The sequence below is a fragment of the Lactuca virosa genome, chromosome 6, assembly GCF_052849685.1.
Source record: "Lactuca virosa cultivar CGN04683 chromosome 6, Lactuca_virosa_CGN04683_v6, whole genome shotgun sequence".
Taxonomy (NCBI): Eukaryota; Viridiplantae; Streptophyta; class Magnoliopsida; order Asterales; family Asteraceae; genus Lactuca; species Lactuca virosa.
The window spans coordinates 220,310,261-220,334,571 of record NC_136431.1 but is presented as its reverse complement, the minus strand read 5'-3'; the positions used below and the strand labels follow the sequence as shown (position 1 = coordinate 220,334,571).

The window sequence follows — 24,311 nt, the reverse complement described above, 5'->3', positions numbered from 1 at the left end:
TTTTGGCTAACTTTATTCTACTATTAACTACTTACTAATGAAATTATAAAAGGTTTTGTTTTCCTATTTTTGCAAGACTAGATACTTAAATTACCAAAATAACAAATTATCAATTAATTAAGCTAACACTAAACTAAGGCAAGAGAGCAAAGTTGAATTAACCAAGGCGAGTGAGAGACTTTCGTTTAACTTCGGATTTACTTGATATTATGGTTGATTTATGGAAGTGCAATAGATTTTAGTTTCTTTGGTTACCGATTCCTAAGATAACCAAATTAATATTCACTAATTTAATCCTTTAGCAAACTAACTTATTTATTTGGTGATCAAGCGGACAAACTTACAAGTTTACTAGTGTTTAGTTCGAATTGATTAGACTTATAATCGATTGATCAATTTAGTTTATTGATTCAATTCAATATATGATTTGTCGTCATATATTAGCTCTTATACCTTTTTACCCACTTTTCTACTTAACCCTAGGTTTTGTTCAAAACTCTAGTCCTACAATTTTGCAATTCACAAGATCATAAGATTCAAATTTAAATAAGAAGATAGTCATGCTAACTTAATCAAATTCAACAATAAGTAGAGAAATAGTTATCAAAAGTACTTGAGGTTCTTTAATAAGTAAAATTAATAAATAACCAAATAGCTAAATCCAATCCATAGATTCAACCATAAATAATCAATCCATCCTAGGCTAAACGAAAGTCATGAGAATTTAGCTCATGATTTCAGCAAACAAGAACATAAAATCGAAATTCAAAGTAATTGACATGGCAAAATCTAATGAAAAATAAAAGTGTAGAAATTTGTTGCCTTAATGCTCCTCCTTCCAATGGTATGATCGAATTCCTTGCTTCCAAGCCTAAGAACAGGTGTTTTGCCTTCAAAAGTGATGATTACTTCCAGAGCCAAAGGTTCCAATTCGGAGGAGAATGAGACCTTTTATAGTTTTCCCGAATTCAGATCACCATGACGTGGTAAGGCTACCACGTCGTGGTCTTTGTGTTTATCATGTGTTCTACAAGTCTTCGAAGCAAATCGGGATTCTTCACCTCACCATGCCGTGGGATATCCACCACGACGTGTTGGGTATTTTTTCGTCATTTTAAAGCTTTGTTTGAAATTCCCAACTCCCAGGTCCAGCTTCCAGCTTCCAGCTTCCTTTTTGCCCCAAGCATGTCCTTTATCCCTATAACACACTTCATAACAAATTAAGTATCTTTTGTTCTAATAAGGGCATAAAAGTAATTAAAATATTAAGTTATGATGTATAATTATGTGTATAAATATGCACATATCAAAATACCCCACACTTATTCTTTGCTTTCCCCCAAGCAAATTGATTTCTTATTTTACCAGCAAACTACAAAACAATCCATTTCAAACCCAGCCATTATCCCAAGACCTCAATGCATGTATTTATGTCTATAATTCCTAAGAACTTCCCACTCCTAAATACTCACAATCCTTATGAATCTTCACCCCTTAGCTTATACGACACTCATTTTTGCAACCCTCCGAATCAATCCTCAGAAATCTTCCTTACCCTCAAGGTATTTTTGGCTAAACAACCAAGAATACATAAATTCTAGAAATTACAACTTTGATACCACAATGGAGCTCTTTGAATTCTTCATTTTCTTTGTATATTTGATCTTTGATTTCTTTGAATTCACCACCTTTTCTGTTTGATTTTTGGTATCTTCAACTTTTTGGGTTTCTTCAGAATTTTGATATTTGAATTTCATAATTTGACTACTCCAAAACTCTTGAACTTTTTGGTAATTTCTCTCTTTTTTGTGTTTTTTTTTCTTCACATGTATCTTACTTTTTTTTCCACTCAAATCCTACATGCTTAAGTAAGGAGCTTAGCTTCAACCTTTATTGGTTAAGGTATTAGTCTAAGTGCAATGACTAACTAAGCTTTCCTGGATGGATTTCAGGTTTAGGCTGCAGAACGTATTATGTCATACAAGCTACCAGATTGCCTTTCATACCTCATGATTTTTCACTATGAAAAGGGAAGCCACAAATACACTGTAACATGTGTTGGCTCAGGTAAATATTTGGGTTCTCATCGGATCATACCATACTATACTAGCAAAAATTTTAACTAGCTAAGTTTCCTAAGTTAAAATATTATTTCAAGTTTATATGAGTGCAAATTCTGAAACTAGCAATGCAAAAATTTTAAAAGCAAATGCTTTGTCCTATGCAATATAATATACCCCTACCCCACACTTATTTCATGCAATGCCCTCATTGCATGTTATGCAATACATAAAAGTAAAAAGAGGGAGAAAAAGAACAGACTCCCATGGGGTAAAAGATACGTCTAGAATCGTGTGGAAACGTGTAGAAAAGCCCGGTTGCTTGAAAGTGTGAAACGGAATTGGAGAGTATAATGGCAGCCTCCTTATGCGATGAACAACTCCCCCACGATATAGGAAAGTGTCAACCATGTTGTGGAAACAGCTCATCCACACCATGAGAATGAATATAAAATTAGAGACACCACTATTGAACTGCTAAACTTCTGAAAGTACGGGATCAGACTTGAAAACGAACTCGAAAAGCACCACCTCGTGGTGGATTTCACCACCTCGTGGTGGACCAAACAGATTGCGATTTTGTTATTTTAACTGTGACAACACGACGTGGAGGATATTACCACGACGAGGTGGTATTGAAATGACAATTTACTGTGCCGGAATCAACTGATTTATGGAATATTTGTGACACCAACTAATATAGGAAGCTGTTAGGCATGACTCCTCACTTATTGACACAACAAACACCCTAAAAATTGCTCAAAGCTCGCTTCTCTCGTCGTTTCTAATCTTTCTCTATAAAGCACCTTCTTTTGCCAATAATACCCTCTCTAGCACTCTACAAATTACACCTGGAAATCTAAAGCAAAGAGGATTAATGAAAGTAGGAAACATTGTCAAACAACCAAACCAAAAAGAAATAAGTATCTAAACAACCAAACCAAACAAGCCAAACACATAAAAATAAAAGACATAAAATAAACATAGTCTTCAATCCACTAAAACAAAAGGATATAACTCTCATTCTTCGTCATCTCCATCATCACCTCCTCCTCCACTACCGCCCGCTCCACCGCGTTGCTCTCTCCACAATTCCTCCCAACTCGGTGCGTATGTGTAAGCAGGAGGAAAATGAACGAGCCGGGTTACATGCATCTGCTCCATAAGATGGTCTAGGCTCATGTTGGTGTAGTTGGCACTCCTTGCCAAATTATCATCAAACCTCCTCCTTGAAATGCTATAGGGATCCATGGGTAGCTCGTCATCGGTTGGTACAACTGGTGGTTCTTCTTCTTCAGGCTCCCTTCTTTGTCTTACCCGCCTCGGGACTCGGCCTCGTGGAGTATCGTCGGGAATAGCAAAACCACCCATCCCATGATCAACAACAATATTTGCCCTCTTATAAAGTAGTGTAGAGAAAGGCTTCTGGGACTCCACAGTCAAAAACACGGCCTCGCGCTTATCAAGGACTCCAAAAGAACGTGTAAGCCGTATTATCAACATACCCCCGTAAAGAGGAGAACCGCGCCTATCCTTTCCTGCTCGGGCCACAAGAAAATCTGCAAACAGGAATGGTAAGTCTGCATAAACATCGGGGGAGATAAGGGCCCATAAGAAAATGACGTCTATAGTCGGACACTTGTCCCCCTCCTATCTCGGATTAATGGTGTTTGTGATGAGGTGATGAAACAGACGATGAATAGGGAGCGAATGTCACTTTCTTGCGCAGTCCCCTTATCATAAGAACCATTTGCTATTTCATTTTAATGTGTTTCTACTTTGAACCCCTTGGTAATCTGAATACATCTAGCAATATATTGTTGATAGACTTCGGAAAGGACCTCAGATGGAAGATAAATCTGCGTCCTTAGCGCAAAATCAGCAAGGCATAAGGTACACCTTTCTCCACCAAGGCAAAAAGAAAGGTTGTATTCAACAAAAATACCATCCTTCCGTGCAAAAGAAATCGTGGCCAGAAACTCGACTACTAACTCCTTGTACACGACTTCCTGAATTTCAAATAGCCGTCTCCACCCCATACAAACAAATTGCCCATGAATGCTATTGAATGCTTTATCCAAGTATGGCTCAAGTCCCTCCATTAACCCGGTTTGTCCTATCCAGTGCCAATCTACAAGTGTAGGAACATGGACTTTTCGCTGCTTCATCCAGTTAAGTTTTGCATTCTATCTTGCGTAAATCTCGGGCCCAACAGTCCTAGGAAAAGAATACCACGGAAACTCGGGGCGACTCCCGAGTTGTTGGCGTCATGCACTGCTAGCCATTTCTACAAAATAACCAAAAAGAACACAAGAGGAAACCATGTATATGCAATGAATCAGAACAAAACAGGATTGGGCTTAAAAAAACTTCACCACGATGAGTCGTCGTGGTCGACATACTGTCGAGTGAAGTGGTTTAATCAGACCATATTCAACACCATACCAACTCAATACAACTTCAGGGTTTGTTCTATGCATGAATTCAAGTAGGAAAGTAACAAAATCAAATGAAAAACATCATTAATCGGGTCCGGTTTTTGCAAAAATCGGAACCCTAAGTTCTTAATTTCGGGCCTAAAAATGTTCAAATAGCAAATGTATACCCTATACTAGCATACGAAGTGATTAAGAGTAAGGAAATCACACAAAAATCATACCTTTTGGTTGAAAAACGCAAGAAATCGAGTAGAAGAAAGGGATGTTTTTCGTGGGAGAGGGAACACGTTGAGAGAGAGGCGGAGTAAAAGTAAACATGTGTTTTGACTGGGGTTTAAAAACCCTAATTTGGCTGCAGTTAAACTGACACCACGTCGTGGTATCGCCCAAAGATAACGTTTTACGGGTTCTATCAATTCACCACCTCGTGGTGATGTTTTTTTTTTTTTAGAAAAACTTCCAAATTGGTCAAGATCTTATAAAAATCATCCACCCCACACTCTTTTTATTCCATTCCCCACATTGAATTCCATAGAAATTTTTAAGAATGAGAGAGTAAAGCATTAAGCAAAAATAAATAAAAGAAAATGAAATAAAAGAAAAAGGAAAGAAAAATGCAAACTCAAAACCACAGGTTACCTCCTGCAAGCGCTTCTTTTTGGGGAGTCATAAGTCGGACTCCTTCCCGCTTCAAGTTGTTTCAGCTCGTGTGAATTTGACGATTTCCCCCTCTTTTTCTTCATTTGCCATTCCTTCTTCATAATGTTTCACTCTATGCCCATTAACTTTGAGAGGGGTTCCGTCTCTTGATAACAACTCAATAGCTCCATGTGGGAAAACTTGTTTAACAACGAATGGCCCGTCCCACCTTGTTTGTAGTTTTCTCGGGAAAAGCTTTAACCTTGAATTGAAGAGTAGCACCTTTTGTCCTTCATGAAAATCCTTATGACCTTTTAGTCTCATGTCACGCCATTTCTTTGTCTTGTCCTTATATATTAATGAACTAGTGTATGCTTCATTTATAAGTTCCTCAAGGGCATTCATTTTCATCAATCGGTTGGCACGAAGTTCGGTTAGTTCAAAATTACATATCTTCAAAGCCCAAAATGCTTTATGCTCGATTTCAACCGGCAAGTGACAATTCTTTCCATAGACCAACCTATATGGTGTAGTAACAATAGGTGTTTTAAAAGCCGTTCGAAATGCCCAAAGTGCATCATCAAGCTTATCCGACCACTCTTTTTTTATTACTTCCAACCGATCGCTCCAATATTCGTTTTAATGCCCGATTTGTAACTTCGGTTTGCCCACTTGTTTGTGGATGGTATGATGTTGAAAATCTATGGTGTACACCATATTTTTGTAACACCTTAGCCAATTGATCATTTGCAAAGTGGGTGCCTTGATCACTTATTAGAGCCTTAGGAACACCAAATCTTGAAAACAACTTCTTAAGGAAACGCACCACCACACGAGCATCATTAGAAGGTAATGCTTGTGCTTCCGCCCATTTAGATACATAATCTACCTCCACCACTATATATTTATTTCCTTTGGACATTGGTAACGGTCCCATAAAGTCAATCCCCCATATATCAAATATCTCACAAACTTAAATGCTATTTTGGGGTATCTCGTTTCGGGATGAAATATTTCCCGACCTTTGGCATGAATCGCACTCCTTAACATATTGAGTGGCATATTTAAAAATTGTAGGCCAATAAAAACCCATATCAAAAATCATTTTAGCCGTATATTGTGTTCCATGATGTCCTCCGGTGGGCCCGCTCTGGCAATGTTTCAAGATTTCTCGACTCTCCTTCCCGAATACACATCTTCTTATCATACCGTCTGCGCAGCTTCGAAAGAGGAATGGTTCATCCCAAAAGTAATATTTGATCTCAGAAAAGAATTTCTTCTTTTGTTGTCTTGTTAAATCATTTGGAATGTATTCACTTGCTAAGTAGTTGGCGATGTCTGCATACCAAGGTATTTCTCCTGCTATAACCATAAGATATTCTTCGAGAAAATCATCTCCAATCTTGTTTTCTTCTAATTCTTCCAAGTGCGGGTTCTCTAGTCGTGATAGGTGATCCGCTGCTACGTTTTCCATTCCCTTTTTGTCTCTAATCTCAATGTCAAATTCTTGTAAAAGTAATACCCAACGTATTAGTCTTGGTTTAGCATCTTGTTTAGCAAAGAGATACTTAAGGGCAGAATGGTCGGTAAATACAATTGTCTTTGACAAAACTAGATATGGGCAGAATTTATCAAAAGCATAAACCACCGCGAGCAGCTCCTTCTCAGTGGTAGTGTAGTTTTCTTGAGTTGGGTTTAACGTTTTTCTTGCATAGTAGATAGGTTGAAAATGTTTGTGAATTCTTTGTCCTAAAACTGCTCCCACCGCATAATCACTAGCATCACACATAAGCTCAAAAGGAAGACTCCAATTTGGGGCTATTATAATAGGGGTAGTCAACTTTTCCTTTAACAATTGAAATGCTTCATGACATTCCTTAGAAAAGTCAAATGGGGCATCCTTTAAAAGAAGTTGAGTTAACAGCCTCGTGATCTTCGAAAAGTCTTTAATGAAACGGCGGTAAAATCCTGCATGGCCCAGAAAGCTCCTTACCCCTTTTACATTCGCCGGGGGTGGTAATTTAGCTATCGTGTCAACTTTGGCTCTATCCACCTCTATCCCCGACCTTGAGACTTTGTGTCCTAACACAATCCCTTCCTTTACCATGAAGTGGCACTTCTCTCAATTTAGAACTAGGGTGGTCTTCTCACATCTTGCTAGCATTAGGTCTAATTTAGATAAACAATCTTCAAAAGAGGACCCAAATACCGAGAAGTCATCCATGAAAACCTCCATAAATTTCTTAATCATGTCGTGGAAGATAGCCATCATGTACCTTCGGAATGTAGTCGGTGCATTGCATAACCCAAAAGGCATGCGTCTATATGCAAATGTCCCACTTGGGCAAGTAAAAGTGGTCTTTTCTTGGTCTTGAGGGTCAATTGGGATTTGGAAGTAACCCGAGAAACCATCAAGGAAACAATAGTAAAGATGTGTGAATAGTCTTTCAAGCATTTGATCGATAAATGGTAGCGGAAAGTGATCCTTGCATTTAGCATCATTAAGCTTCCGATAGTCGATGCAAACGCGCCACCTGGTCACTGTTCTTGTTGGGATTAACTCGTTATCTTCATTGGTAACCACGATCATTCCTCCCTTCTTTGGTACCACGTGTACCGGACTTACCCATGGACTATCGGAGATTGAGTAAATGATACCAGCATCTAAAAGTTTAACCACCTCCTTTTTTACTACTTCTTGCATATTTGGGTCAAGTCTTCTTTGGCGTTGATCTATGGGCTTAGCTCATTCTTCTAGGTTGATCTTATGAGAACAATAGGCTAGACTAATCCCCTTGATGTCAGTTATCTTCCATGCTATGGCACCTTGTCTTTTCTTTAGCACTTCCACGAGGCTTTCTTTTTCATGTTTAGCTAGATCGGATGCTATAACTACTGGTTTTTGTTGCCCTTATTCCAAGAATGTGTACTCCAGGTGCTCGGGTAAGGCTTTAAGCTCAACTTTTGGCTTTTTGTCAGTCACCATGACGTGGGCTTCTTGCCATGTCTTGGTGTCACAATTTTTATTGTCAGATCGTGGAAAAATTGTTGACCACGCCGTGTTGCTATCACCACGCTGTGGTGCTTCTTCTACCTCTTTCATTACTTCATTATATTCACTCTCTTCCAATAGCTTCTCTAATTCTTGCAGATCTAGTTCGGCATCAAAATCACCTTCTTCAAGAACCATAAATCCCTCGGTTTCTTTTTCCTTCCACCCTCCTAGCTCCTTTTCGAATAGTTCATTAAGTATATCGACAGAAAAAGCCGTATCATCACTTGCTCTTGAATATTGAATTACCCGATTAACCCCAAAAGTGACCGCTTCTTCTCCTACTCGGAGAGTGAGTTTGGACTCTCTAATATCAACCAAGGCTCGGGCGGTGCTCAAGAAGGGCCTTCCAAGGATTATTGGGACTTGTTCGTCTTCCTCCATATCGAATACGATGAAATCCGCAGGAAAACAAACTTGTCCACTTTTACGAGCAAGTCTTTACATATACCCCTTGGGAAAGTCATGGTCTTGTTAGCTAAATGTATGAGCATGCGGATCGGTCTTTGTTCGCGGAGATCAAGCTTCTTGAAAAAATGAATAGGGCATCAAATTAACACTAGCTCCCGAATCGGCTAGAGCATGACTAGTTGCTAGATTCCCGAATTGGCATGGTAAGGTTATGCTTCCCGGATCACCCATCTTTTTCGGTAACATGTTTAGCATTGTAGCGGAACAAGTTTCATTTAATACCACCTTCGATAGTCCCTCCATTTTCTTTCGGATTGTTAAAAGGTCCTTAGAACTTTGCATATTTTGGCATTTCAACTAAGGCCTCAAGGAATGGAATATTTATTTCAGGAGACTTTGTGTGGTCTAAAAACCTTCGATAATCTTCAGCATGCTTCTCTTGAATTGCTCTACTTGGGAATGGCAATGGTGGACGGTAACGCTTTACGGGTTCATTAATTTTCTTTTAACCTTCTTGACACGTCGTGGTTTTGTACCACGTCGTGGTGATTGTTCAGATCCTTGTCCTTGACTTTCTTCTTGAACTTCCTTCTCCCCGTCCGAGTTGTTTCTGTCTATGGGCATTAAATGAGTGATAATTTTCCCGCTTCTAGTGGCAATGGCTTGAATGTGAGCTCCTCTTGGGTTTTGTTCAGTGTTTCTTGGAAGTCCTCCCATAGGCCTTTCATTGAATTGCTTAGCTAGTTACCCGAGTTGTTGTTCTATGTTGAGGATTGAAGCTTGTTGATTTGTAAATAGTGCTTGCTGGTTTTTCATCATCTCTTGTTGTTCCTTCATCATTACTTGTTGCTCTTCCATCATTATTTGTTGTTCTTTAATTGCTGCTTCAGTTCCCTCTCCCTTTTTGTTCAAACTTTTCTTCTTTGGCATTTCTATACTCATCATAGGGTAACCACTTTTTCTTAGGCGTTCTCCAGTCTTCATCAAAACGATCACCGCTTGAGTAGAAAGCTTGAACCTTTCGGTTTCCATTTTCATCAAGGTCACAATCTCTAGTCAAATGTGGCCCATTACGATTTTCACACCCAACCCGAATAGCATGGGTTGTTTGATCCATTTTAGTCATTCTTCTATGCATGTTTTGCAACATTGCTAATACTGCCGACATATCTTCCGAAGCAGCATTAGCAGATCCCCTTGTTACATCATTCCTCGGATTATGGTACTCTCTATAATGTTTAGAGAATTCTTCAATGAGCTCCTTAATTTCCGCTGGATTTTTCTTAGTTAAAGGGACTTGAGAGTCAAGGAGTTGTCTAGTGGTGACGTTTACCCCATCATAAAAGATCGACAGTTCTTATTGCACATTGAGGTCATTTTGGGGGCAATTCCTAAGTAGACCCTTATAGCGCTCCCATGCTTCATACAACGACTGCCCCATCTGTTGTTCAAAATTGGCAATGGCCTTTTTGAGCTTAGCCACCTTGGATGGTGGGCAAAATTTTTCCAAAAATGATTCACGCATCCTTGCCCACGTCGTTATCGCGCTTGGTAGAAGTGCGTTCAGCCAATCCTTCGCGGCTCCCTTGAAAGTGACATGGAGCATCCTTAACAACACCGTTTCTCTTGGAACATTTGGAATGTTAAAGTAGTCGGCGATGTCGTTCACTTCATCGAGATGCTTATAAGCATCTTCGTGATCCTTTCCGGTTAAAGGAATCTCCTTTAGTGCAGTAAGGATGTGCCCCTTAAGTTCAAATGTGGCAGTGGCGGGTATGGTGGGTTGCACAAGCCCCGGTCTGGTGTCGTCTCGAACTCTCTTTTTGTACGCCTCCATCGAGAGGTCGGCAATGTTCACCATAGTGTTGTCAGGTTCTTTGTTTAGCTCGCTTTCTGTTTCAGATTCGGTTTCGCTTCCTTCCTTTTCTGTTTCGTACACGGTGTCTTCCTTCGTTGGATTGCTCTTTGTATCTTCGTCCTTTAGTGTTTTGCTGGATTCTCCCACTTTTCCCTTCTTCTTGCTAAAAACCGACTTGAGATTCTTAAAAGGTGACTTCTTTGGTGTATCGGATTCTCCTACAGTTTTGTCTTTGTTTTTGCGAAAAACGGATTCCGGGTCTTCAAGTGGCGGAATCAAAGATGACTTTGATCCACGGGTCATAAACGAACTGCAAATAACAAAAGAAACACGTAAAAAGAACAAAAACGAAAAATAAAGTTTTGCTGTTACGATGCCACGGCGTGGTAAAAATTACCACGTCGTGGTGAGTAAAAAAGAAATAAAAACTAAATAAAAGCGAAAGTAACTAAATAGTAAATAATCCTAATAAAATAGCATATTATAAAGTAACTAAAACTGCACCGTTCCCCGGCAACGGCGCCAAAAACTTAATGTGTATTTAATGTGTATATTTATTTGTTCAAATTTCAATTTAATAAAACTAATGTTTCTTTCACTAGACTATTAAACACACTAGGCAGTGTACCTAACCGTGTAATAGTATAGCTATGGTAAGAACAAGTGTCGAACTCAAGGAACGGTGTTTTGGAAAACTTTATTCTACTATTAACTACTTACTAATGAAATTAGAAAAGGTTTTGTTTTCCTAGTTTTGCATGACTAGATACTTAAATTACCAAACTAACTAATTATCAATTAATTAAGCTAACACTAAACTAAGGCAAGAGAGCAAAGTTAAATTAACCAAGGCGAGTGAGAGACTTTCGTTTAACTTCGGATTTACTTGATATTACGGTTGATTTATGGAAGTGCAATGGATTTTAGTTTCTTTGGTTACCGATTCCTAAGATGACCAAATTAATATTCACTAATTTAATCCTTTAGCAAACTAACTTATTTATTCGGTGATCAAGCGGACAAACTTACAAGTTTACTAGTGTTTAGTTCGAATTGATTAGACTTATAATCGATTGATCAATTTAGTTTATTGATTCAATTCAATATATGATTTGTCGTCATATATTAGCTCCTATACCTTTTTACCCACTTTTCTACTTAACCCTAAGTTTTGTTCAAAACTCTAGTCCTACAATTTTACAATTCACAAGATCATAAGATTCAAATTTAACTAAGAAGATAGTTATACTAACTTAATCAAATTCAACAATAAGTAGAGAAAATAGTTATCAAAAGTACTTGAGGTTCTTTAATAAGCAAAATCAATAAATAACCAAATAGCTAAATCCAATCCATAAATTCAACCATAAATAATCAATCCATCCTAGGCTAAACGAAAGTCATGAGAATTTAGCTCATGATTTCAGCAAACAAGAGCATAAAATTGAAATTCAAAGTAATTGACATGGCAAAATCTAATGAAAAATCGAAGTGTAGAAATTTGTTGCCTTAATGCTCCTCCTTCCAATGGTATGATCGAATTCCTTGCTTCCAAGCCTAAGAACAGGTGTTTTGCCTTCAAAAGTGATGATTACTTCCAGAGCCAAAGGTTCCAATTCGGAGGAGAATGAGACCTTTTTATAGTTTTCCCGAATTCAGATCACCAGAACGTGGTAAGGCCACCACATCATGGTCTTCGTGTTTATCCCGTGTTCTACAAGTATTCGAAGAAAATCAGGATTCTTCACTTCACCACGCCGTGGGAAATCCACCACGACGTGTTGGGTATTTTTTCTTCATTTTAAAGCTTTGATTGAAATTCCCAACTCCCAGGTCCAACTTCCAGCTTCCTTTTTTCCCCAAGCATGTCCTTTATCCCTATAACACAATTCATAACAAATTAAATATATTTTGTTCTAATAAGGGCATAAAAGTAATTAAAATATTAAGTTATGATGTATAATTATGTGTATAAATATGCACATATCAGTTAGATTGGAGTAAATCCATAAAGTTAGCAACTTTATGGATTTAAATGGCATATTGAGTCTTATATCCTTCAGATCTAGGTTTTGGTGTAGTATTAGAGTTTGCATGAGAACTTGAGGCTATATTTGCACCTTTTCACCATAAATGGTGAAGGAACATGCATGGTGCATGAATGTCAATAAAGCAAGCATTTTTATGGACCATTAGGGTCCCCTTTAGCTTCTGGAAGGGGTGAGGTTAAGCGCTGAATGGTTTGAGATCGTTGAAATAGTGGTTTTGGCTTCAGACCGTTCTTACAATGTGAGAAATAAGGTCTCACGACGTGAGGATGGGTCACCGTCCTCACTGAGTCATCTGAGTTAGGAGTGAGGCACGGATTTGGATTAGACATGTCTCACGACGTGACCAAGGATTGGTCACGGCGTGAGGCGCTGTTTTGAGCTTTTGGGCCTTATTGGGCCACTAGTTTCTGACTTTGGACCTTATCGTGTTTGGGCCCATTTGGAGCCTTGTGTGTCATTCAGGGAATTAGGCCTTTTTAGGATTAGGCCCATGATTGGTTTCAGGCCCATTTAGGAAGATGGGTCGCTAGTGGGCTTTTTATGTCAGTGGAATGGGCCTTAGATTTGGACCAAGTGAGGAGGAGCGTAAAAGGGTCTTTTACCCTAAGCATTGGGTCAGTAACTTAGATTCTTGATTATGGGTTGAGATCCAATTGTTAACTGGATATATATTAGATGATGTCAGCACGGAGATTTTCCGGACCAAATGTCTGAGATTTTTTCTATGTGATTCTACAGCTGAGGTGAGTTTCCTCACTATGTTTAGCGGGTCGAAGGCACTAATGTCGGCCCATGATTTGTTATGTTTAGGATTCTAGATGTCTGCGTGACTCTCACATGTGATATATGTTTATATGTATACCGGGCGGGGCCCGATGACCATTTTGTATGCTATGTATCTTTGTGATTATTGCATGTGTTATGTGTTTATGTGTTTATATGTTTTTATGTATACCGGGCGGGGCCCATTATATGATTATTATGTATGGTATGTGGTATTTTAGGGAACTCACTAAGCTTTGTGCTTACGGTTTTCAGTTTATCTTTCAGATACTTCTGGTTCAAAAGCGAAGAGTCTGGGATGATTGCAGTGTGCACACCACCTCGTTCCGCATTTTATGATTACTCTGATGTTTCATGATGTATTTGACACACTTTGTTCTATCTTAATTTTATGATGATGTTTGGATTATAGTTATATTAATTTAAAAACACAAATTTTTGGTCTTAATTTTTGGGATGTTTTATATATATATATATATATATATATATATATATATATATATATATATATATATATATATATATATTCTAATTTCTTTTTTTTATTTATCAGTTTTAGAAAAAAAAAAGTAACCATATGGGCCCACCCTTTCCCTACCCATTTCATGTCATCAACTTATACCATGATAACCATCCTCTTTACCACCACCACACATATATCTCAAACCACCATTGCAACCCTACTACACTATCACCCAACACATTTCAACCCTCAATGGAAAGATGACAAGAAAAATCCAAAAACCAAATCAACTTAACCGTTGAAATTGTTACATAAGTCGTTACCACCTCCACTACTGCCATTACACCAAAAAAAAAAACATTTCAAACCACTGATGCATCTTTATAAAAAAAACCTAAAATCCATAGCTCAAAATCAAACCATTCGAAACCAAAATAACTTGAAATCGATCTAGAACTCAGCATCTGGAATCCAAGAACAATGAATCAATTGTGGTTTTAGAGGTTTCAGTGACAATTTTCAGTTAACTATATGATTTTTAAGTGTTTTAATGGCGATTTCCAGGTGATAAACCATCTGATCCTTTTCCTATCTCTCTGTCTCTTTGGTCGATATGATGTTCTATTTTGTTGATCTGTTGGTTCTATGGGACTTCAGTAGCGATTTTCAGGTAACAGAGGGAGAGTTGTGGTTTTCAGGGGTGGTGATGTTTCCGGCGAGATAAGAGAGGGACGATGGCGATTTAAAACAACGAGATAAGAGAGTCGACGGTCTGGTTTCAGGAAGCAACAGTGTTTCTTCGATGGTGTTGGTGATGATGGTTTATTGTTTCTCCGATGAAGTTTCCTGTGGAAGGGTTTAGAAGCGGCATTAGAGTTTCTTCGGTGGCAGATGCATTGAATTGAGAGAGAAGGATACGAGGAGCGAGGGGTGTAGCCGTGTAAGGTTTTGGATGGATCTATTTCCAATTCAATTAATAATTTACATTATTTAATAATAAAGAAAAAATATAAAAATATAAAAAAGAAAATATAAAGGGGAAATTAGTCCTTTCATGGACGAAAAACGCAAAAAAAAAAAATGAAACCACAAGAATGGTACCGGTGCAAAAAAAGGTTAGGGACCAAACGGGAAATTTTGACCAAACCACAGGGACAATTTCAGTAATTTACTCTAACTGATGGTGTGTTTCAGAAAGTACATAAATGGTCCATGCCTAATATGAAATTTACAAACATGGTTCCCATATTTCACAAAAATTATAGAAAGAGACGTTATGTAAGAGACCATTACATACATAATGTCGAAAATATAAGATTAATAGACCCGTCGCCATGCACGGGCCATCTCAATAGTTACTTGTTAAATATCGATGAAGGAGAGGAACCCCAAAAGAACCAATCTAGATTGGAATAATGACCCCCTTTACTCAGGATTCTACTTCTTCTGACATTTTCTTGTTTAAAAATATATAGAAACAAAAAGTTGAAATACAAATCTTCATGAGCATAAATCTGTAACATGAACAAGAGTGTGGAACGAGTTGATCATTTTATGCATGGAATAACAATTACGCCTGCATGTAAACTTTTATAAATCTAGTTACAAGCACTTATAGGCTTTCAAATAAATGTGATGATTTTTGAATTGTCACTCTTTTTTTTTTCAAATTAGTTAACCTTCTCCTAAATACCACAATACCACATATGTCTCCTAAGAAACTTGAACCCATGACGTCTCATCTGAGAAAGTCACTATTTACCGCTAAGCCAAATGCCCTTTGGTAATTATCAGTCGTTATAGCTTCCATCTCATTAAATTATCTGCCATACAATATTAAATATGCATGGTACAATCTACAGAATTATAATAAAAGTTATAAAATTAACATCACGAATTGATATAAACAGCAAGTGAAAGCTATGCAGCAAATTAAAGGAGCAATCGACATTAGTTTTTTATGAGAATCAACCGGCTGAGGTATTTTATATATGCATTTTAATGGAATTTATTTTCCTACACTTTTAGAAACCAAACCTAGGAATTCGATGGAACTGAATCCAATTCCGCCAAGATCCGACAAACAAAACGCCATCTTAGGATATTCATGTAGACGACTCTGGTAACGGATTCTGGCTTTCATCTTCCGAGTCTCTAATTGACTCTTGTAACACATCAACTATCTCACTCATCGTTGGTCGATCTTCCGGATTATTTCGCATGCAACTGTCAGCCAATTTTGCAACTTTTCGGGCCCCACTAAGAGAATATTGATTATCTAGACGTGGATCCATCATCATACAGAATATCTTGCTATCGGCTGGGAACTGTTTCACCCATTTGGTAAGCATTTGTTGAGAGTGTGGAAGGTTTCTGTCAATAACCCTTCTGCCCGATAAAATCTCATAAAGTACAATTCCAAAACTCCATGAATCGCTATTTGACTTTAGATGACCACAGTGCACATATTCCGGGGAAGCATAAAAGGACTGGAAACCAAAGCAAGTTAGCATAAGCATAAAGTTGGATGAACTAAAACGATATGGTTATAGAATTAATAAGTCACTATATTTCATAATCATGATTGGCTGGTTAGAACGGATGGAATAATTTTCATTTGATCTTTTTATATTATATGTAAATAGAATATATACTTTAACATTAATCTATATATTATTTAATTATAATTGTGTATATATAAAATCATAAAAATCAAACATCAACATTAGAAGAACTAAATAAAGCTCAGTTAACATTATAATAAAAAAATTCTAGTTGTTTTAAGAAATAAAACTTAATATAATGAAATACAAGACATTCTTACAAATATTTAGGCCCGGCCCAATAGGGTGGGCAACCTAGCCGACGGCCCCGGGCCTTGTTACGGTTTGGGGCCCCAAAATTAATTATGTTTGATAATATATATATATATATATATATATATATATATATATATATATATATAACTTTTGTTAAAAGAAAAACAAAGCTTGTAGTAGCTGAGTTGGTCTGAGTTATTGTATGTAGCCGATATACATTCTTGTTTGACTTGTTTGACTCAGGTTCGAATCTTGTTATTAGATCGCTTCGTTATGGCTCCTTTTCTTTTGTTACATTCTGATTATAAGTAAACCAGTATTACTAACTTGGGTAAATTACACCAATCGTCCCTCGTGTAGGTGCCAGAAAGCACGTTTAGTCCCTATTTTTAAAAATTAACTCGGACCGTCCCTTGTTTGCTTAAAACTTGCATGCTTCGTCCCTGATATGCGTTTTTGTTGCGTATGTAGTCCATGACAGATATAAAATGACCATAATTCCCTTTGTGTATTTCTTTTCCTATTAATTTAATGTTATTATTATTATTATTATTAATTAAAAAAATAAATGTGGCCCCACCTACCCCACCTTTTAAAGATTGTTAATCTAATTTATGTTTTTCTCTCTCAAACTCTATATAGCATCATCGGAAACGTTCACCACCACCACCATATATCTAAACAACCACCGGAAACATCTCCACTTCCTCCGGTGTACCGCCGTCACCTACTGCCATCTCATATCTTTGTCTAAAACCCTAAAAAACCACCTAAATCTCCATCTCCATCGCCATCAAAAACTTCACTATTTATAAATGCCTCACCTTCTTTGGAACTGTCACGTGGTCGTGACTGCTACCTCACCGGAGAAGGTGACCTCTTCGTCAGATCTTAACCATCGTCATCTTTATCGCCATCGCCTTCATCTTCGTGAAAACCTCCGTCATTTCAGATCTACAACATCTCAGATCTACACTTTCGTCGCTACTACTTGTTCTCCTGAAAACATTGTCGATGGACTCACAAATCGGGAGACGAGGGTGGTAGTTCATCAAAGCTTATTGATCTGGTGGACGATTTGCACTATTTTTGTCGTAGAGGTGAGTTGTTTCGAATCTTCATCATCTCAGTGTTGGAACGTCGTCATCTTCATCGTCTTAGGGTTCCGATCTGAGGATTCTGTAACTCCGCCGCCTAGGGTTTCGAATATCGCCTATGTTTTGGGTTTGGTTTGGTTAAGTGGCGGTGGATAGTCATTTCCAGTGGTTCATAAGGTACCAGATTTTAAAGAGGGGGTATGTGTGTGAGAGAGAGAGAGAGAGGTATGTGTGTGTGAGAGAGAGAGAGAGAGGTATGTGTGAGAGAGAGAGAGAGAGATAAAAAGAGATGAAGATAAGTCGTAGTTTCTGATGGTTTTCAGTGTTGATGGATGGTGGCCAGAGGTGGATGGTGGCTAGAGGTGGATGGTGGCTGGAGTTGATTGGTAGTGGTGTAGTTGTCGATGGTTGATGGCTAAAGGGGTTAGAGTTAATTTAAGGGGGTGTTTCCTTTTCTAAAAATTATAATTAATAAAAAATAATAGATTAGTTATAAACAAATCCATAAATAATTAATAAATAACAAATAAAAGAAAAATAAGTCAAAAAAATAAATAAATAAGGGCAAAATAGTCTTTTTATGCGTGGAGGAACTAAGCGTGCAAGAAAAAACATACATAGGGAATGTCCGAGTTAATTTTTAAAAATAGGTACCAAACGTGCTTTCTGACACCTACACGAGGGCGATTGATATAATTTACCCTACTAACTTATATTTTAATCCTACGCAGCTTTATTGAATTTGAATTCAAAATACAAAAATGGTCCATATATTCTTCTTTGTTATTCACAAATCATCCAAATTATAAAAAGTATATTGACTCTTTTTATTTTTTAACACACCATCCTAACATTCATTTCATTTAAAATATTGATGTTTTTATTGCCAATTATATATATATATATATATATATATATATATATATATATATATATATATATATATATATATATATATATATATATCTAGCACCGTCTTTTAATGTATACTAAGTAATTATTGTAGATTTGTTAATAAAAATCATAATAACATATTTTTTAGAGGGGACATTTTTAAGTTTAATTTTTATTTTACAGTTTTCACCAACATTAGATTTTTTTTTTTTTTTTTTGCAAACACCAATCCGGCGGTTTTTCAAAATCGTTCGGTTGTTCGGTTATTTAATTTTTTTTGTTATTGTTTTTTTAACTGACATCCTTTAAACACATTCCATTTTTTTTCAATATATATATATATATATATATATATATATATATTAAATGTTAATATATCTTAAGAAAAACAAGTACTTCAAAATTAGAAAATAAGAAAAATTGTAATTTGGAAATACGAAAATATGAACATTTTGGTATAATATTCGAAATTTTGAAAATTTGAAAATTTTGGAGTAAAAAAAAAGTTGGTTTTTTGAATTTTTTTAAAATTTTTTTAAATTTGTTTAAAATTTTTAAATTTTTTTTTGACATTTTTTGACTTTTTTCGACTTTTTTGACTTTTGTTGACCGATTAATCCCGCCAAGGACGATTAATCCCGCCAAACCCGATTAATCCTAAATTTCCGATTAATGCCCTAATTCTCGACGGTTGGAGAACGTCAAACGATTAATCCACGATTAATCACCGATTAATCCCGATTTTTGCAACCATGATATATATATATATATATATATATATATATATATATATATATATATATATAGGGAAAATGGAATATACATTACAGCCCCACCTAAACTTAGGTACTAAACCTCTTGAAAATACATTGTTTTACTATATAAAGATTACGGTAAATGGATTCACGATTAATACTTCAAGATGTAAATTCAAGATCGACACAATAGGGTTTAGGGTTTAGGGTTTAGGTTTAGGGTTTAGGGTTTAGGGTTTAGATTTACGGTTTAGGGTTTAGGGTTAGGGTTTAGGGTTTAAGGTTTAGGGTTTAGGGTTTAGATTTAGGGTTTAGGGTTTAGGTTTAGGGTTTAGGGTTTAAATTTAGGGTTTAGGGTGTAGGTTTAGGGTTTAGTAATGTTCACTTGGGTGAAGTAATAAACGATAATTGAAGAAAGAAAACAGAGATGATAAAACGATAATGAAAGAAAGAAATGTTATGGAAGATGATATATTTACCAAGTGCAACCAAACCGGGCATATTTAGCATGTTAAAACAACATATTTTAGAGGTTTAGTACCTAAGCTTAGGTGGGGCTGTAATGTATATTCCCTATCCCCATATATATATATATATATATATATATATATATATATATATATATATATATATATAGGAGTAGGATCAAATGAGAACACCTAAAAGGTTGAGAACGCGAGAACACATCTGACCCATTTAAATAACTAAATCTAAGGCTATTATCAAACGAGCAATTTATGTAAAATTCTAAAAGTTATAGGTATTAAAGTGTAACTTTAAATGGTGATAAGGGCATTATAGTAATTGGACCTATACCACCGTTAGTTAATTCCTATAATTCCTCAATCACTCACCTATTTCCTTCCATTTCCCATCTCTCTCTTCATCTCTCTGTAAACCTAGGTACGCCTCCACCGTCTCCATCTGTTCATCTTCATCATCTCATCCCTACGCCACCAATTTTGCACAGCCCTACATCATTGATCCACCACCATCGCTAGCATCGGGTTTAACCATCAACCTCCATCATCATCTTCGATTCAAGATAAGAAACCCATCAATGTTCAAGATATATTCATCTCTTAGCCTACCTCCACCGCACCTTCGATTTTCGTAGCCCTAATCAGACCTGCAAGTAGATTTCCAATCGGCCTCCTGTAATTCGATCTCAATCGGACCTCCAATCGATTCATGGAAAACCGAGAGGGAGGTGTGTACCTGGTTCAGATCGCAATCGGATATCCGTCTTGAAACACACAAGAAGATGAAATCATTCCGCCTTTCTCTTTCGAACTAGCTATTGTTTCCAGATTTGGGACTCAGGTTCATCATTGCTGAAGACAGGTGAAATCCTTCCTTCTTTTGTTCGCTTATTTCATTTCAATTGTAGCATCAATTGTTGGTCGTTTGGTTTAGTTTGATGGCTGGAGTGGTTTAACCAATTAAACCTGCCTTTGGATGATTCATGGATGAATTTGGACATCCTGTACTTCTGAAAGACAATTAAATAAAGGTTGTAATAACCTTTTGTTCACTTATTTTATTGTCAAATAATCTAAAGTTCTTAAGTTATAATCTCACACCCACATTATTGTTTCCAGAACTCAGATTCATCATTTCCGAAGATGAAATCATTCCACCTTTCTCTTAAGATTGCAATCGGACATCCATCTTAAATGACACAGGAAAATGAAATTGTTCTTCCTTCAATCGGAATACATTTCAAGTTGCTTTGAGACTGAGGCTTCCTTTAATTTCAAAAGATGGCGAGGTTTATAAGGAAGAAAGAGAGAAATGTTTTTCTGAAGATGTGAAGGGATTGTTTGATGAAAGGTTTCAAATTCATATTTATGAAGGTTTTGGCATGTTCTGTTAAATAAGGGTATTGTACTTGTTTATGATAGAATGTGTATTTATTTATGAATAGCAGTGTATTTATTTATGAATAGCAATGTATTCATGTGTGAATGGTTGTACGTATTTATGAATTTTAGTGTATTCATGTGAATGAATGTATTTAATTATGATTAGAGGTATGCATTTTATGATAGAATGTGTATTAATTTATGAATAACAGTGTATTCATTTGTGAATAGAAGTGTCTTAATGTATAAATGATTGTATTTATTTATGAATAGTAGTGTATTCATTTCAATTGATGAAGAAGGCATTGAATTATTTGTAATTTGATGTGTATTCATTTGTGATTGGAGTAGTATTTGGTTTTTTGAAGAAACATTTCGTTTGTGAATACAAGTGTATTGATTTGAAATTGGATTCTATTCATTTTTTTGAAAAACAAAAACGTGAAATAGGAGAATAAAATGATTTTTTTAAGATTTTAAATAAATTTGACTAAAAACGTTTTTTATATTCAATTAATAAAAAAATAAAAAATTGAATATTTCTTTGTTTTTTGGTAACCGATCCTAAATTTAAGGGAATTTGATTGAATTTCATTTAATTTTAATTTAATTAAAATATACAGTTACTAATATGCCCTTATATATTGATTGGTCCAGAACTGTTCTCGCGATCTCAACCTTTTAGGTGTTCTTATTTGATCATATATATATATATATATATATATATATATATATATATATATATATATATATATATATTGCAGTTATTAATTTTGAAGGGCCCCATTTTTTATTTTTGCCCTCGGCCCAAATCGACTTGGACCGGCCCTACAAATATTTGTGTCATGACTAAAATTGTGTGTTATACTATTATTATTATTTTCAATCTATTCCATGATGGAAATAAAAACTATCAAAAGGAATGCATGAACTGCACGAATGATCCATTGGTTTGTTACATTCTACTACACAAAATAAAACGTTTTTATATATTCATTGAAATGGAATGAACCTTTCCATTTTTCCTCTGATTCCTCGAATAAGATCAGTTTGAGGCTATATTATTTAACTATAATTATAATTATAGAACTTTATATTTACAAAACTGAAAATAAATATAACCAAATTTAGTTTAAACCTAAATAAAATTAAAAATAACTCTTTGTAGTAGATTTTAAAAAATAAATTTTTAATTAAGTGAAAATAACAAAAAGTGTATAAAAAAAATAAACACCCACTACCTCATTAATGAAATCAACAAAATGGAACATGTTAGATCCATTGGTAAAACAAAAATGAAAATGATCATTGCATTTCTTTTCTGATTCCATATTAACAAATACTACCTAAGGGTTTGAATAGAGTCATTTAGCCATATGTTAGACAAATGATTTGAAATACTCACCACTGTACGTACGTATGACAGGTTGCGTACTTGTCCTCTCTCAAGCCCAAACTCTGAAAGTTTTGGGTTGAAATTCTCATCCAACAACACATCCCCCGAGTTGAAGTCACCAAATAGCACCTTAATCACAAAAACATTAGTTTATAGTTTAATTAATATGTCATAAAATAGTTACTTTGAACAATTAGGAAAACATTTTGTAAAACATATATACCTGGGTCTCTAAACCCTGATGAAGATAAGCGAGACCCTGGGCTGCACCAAGGAGGATTTGTAGCCTTTTCATCCATGGAATTGGTGGCAATGTTGTGTTAAAGAGATGATAGTCTAAGCTTTTGTTTGGCATATACTCGTAAACTAGTAATCTTTGACTTTGTCTCTCTTTTTCATCGTCTACTAAACAGTATCCCAATATCTTTACAAGGTTAGGGTGTTCCACAACACCAAGAAACTCAACTCCTGATAGCCATTCTTTATGCTCCTGCACATCACAAAACAATACTTTTTTACATAAAATGTTGGATTTGTACTCCAATAAAATATCTTTGTTTTTGTTTTTGTTCCTAACACTCTGATCTTGATCTAACTACAAAGTTTAAGCAAGTGTTATAAATCTTGAAGTTAAGAACTAGAAGCCAGTATATATATGGGCTCTAAATTCATGATGTTAAGAATTGACCGATAAGATGTAATACAGCTAAAATTTATAACTAAACAATGGATTCCACATCCCTAACTTATCAAAAAGATTAAACAAATAAAACGGAGAATTATTAGAGAAAATATTTTTGAGAATTTTAATGGAAGACCTGCATGGAATGATTGTAAAGTTTCGTGATGGCCACCAACACGAGATGTGCACCTTGATCACCAGCAGGTTTAACAGGTTTAATTAACCCTTTATACACATTTCCGAATTGACCATTTTTTATCCATTGCGATCTGTTAAAATTATTAGTAGCATTTTTGAGCTCTGAAAACGAGAACTTCCTCAAAACATCTCCTTCTTCTTTGTACAATAGTGGTGAAGTGATTGATCCAGTGGAACTTACTAATCTTGTCGGTGGTTTCGTTGATGGGTTTTGCTCCTGGAGCTCCGGTGAAGATTTCCCTTCTCTTTTGGTTCTGGAACTGAAAATACTGAAACATTTCATCATTGGGAAGAAGCCAAGAACCCTAAACGGTGAAGTGAGAAAACTGGGATGAAATTAGGGGATATCAGAGAGATTAATTAGCAACAGACCCAGGTGGGTGGCTTTTTTGTATCTTGATTCTTGAGCAAGAACAAAGAGGCAAAGAGGTGTATGATGATGCGAACGGGAGTGGAATGATTTTGCTTTCAAACCTTCAAATGGAATTTTATAAACAATTAGTTCAAAGCAATTCAAAGGAAGCTACCGAGGATGCCAAACTACCCATTTCTGGTAACAGCGTAAGATGTCTTGCTTACAAATGTTCCTCCCAACTGCTATTTTATAAACCATTTTAATTAATAACCAAATATTTTAAACGTAATTTAATAAGATAAATTGTGAAATAACTGTTTACAAACACATATCTAAATCTAAAGAATAAAAAAGATAAAGATAGTTACGATTTCAACCCCCTAAAATACAAGGTATGATTTTTCTTATAACTCATAGGTTACTTTTGAAGCAAATAGATCACTAATATGGCTACTCGTATTTCTTGTAAGGTTGGTTCACTCCCTTTCTCCTACC

At 36.0% G+C, this 24,311-nt stretch overlaps 2 protein-coding genes and 1 non-coding gene across 4 annotated transcripts; 1 reads left to right on the top strand and 2 right to left on the bottom strand.

Moving 5' to 3' along the window:
• Positions 1-5,188: 5,188 nt before the first annotated feature.
• LOC145122309 (uncharacterized) lies at positions 5,189-7,244 on the bottom strand. Its single transcript, XM_079057930.1, has 2 exons — positions 6,347-7,244; positions 5,189-5,736 (listed from the first exon to the last, which is right to left on the bottom strand). Exons 1-2 carry the CDS (start codon positions 7,242-7,244, stop codon positions 5,189-5,191), a joined length of 1,446 nt encoding a protein of 481 aa, XP_078914056.1.
• A 2,726-nt stretch (positions 7,245-9,970) lies between these two features.
• On the top strand, positions 9,971-10,077 carry LOC145123012 (small nucleolar RNA R71). The gene has a single exon (XR_013714893.1). It is a non-coding gene; the product is annotated as a small nucleolar RNA R71 (small nucleolar RNA).
• A 5,621-nt stretch (positions 10,078-15,698) lies between these two features.
• On the bottom strand, positions 15,699-23,928 carry LOC145121165 (putative serine/threonine-protein kinase PBL19). 2 transcript variants are annotated; one of them, XM_079056951.1, is made up of 4 exons: positions 23,400-23,928; positions 22,805-23,071; positions 22,591-22,710; positions 15,699-16,244 (listed from the first exon to the last, which is right to left on the bottom strand). In XM_079056951.1, the coding sequence occupies exons 1-4, from the start codon at positions 23,745-23,747 to the stop codon at positions 15,861-15,863; spliced, it is 1,119 nt and encodes a 372-aa protein (XP_078913077.1). In that variant the 5' UTR covers positions 23,748-23,928; the 3' UTR covers positions 15,699-15,860. The 2 variants fall into 2 exon arrangements, with proteins under 2 accessions (XP_078913077.1, XP_078913078.1); XM_079056952.1 differs by having other exon boundaries at positions 23,643-23,928.
• Between the last annotated feature and the right edge of the window lie 383 nt (positions 23,929-24,311).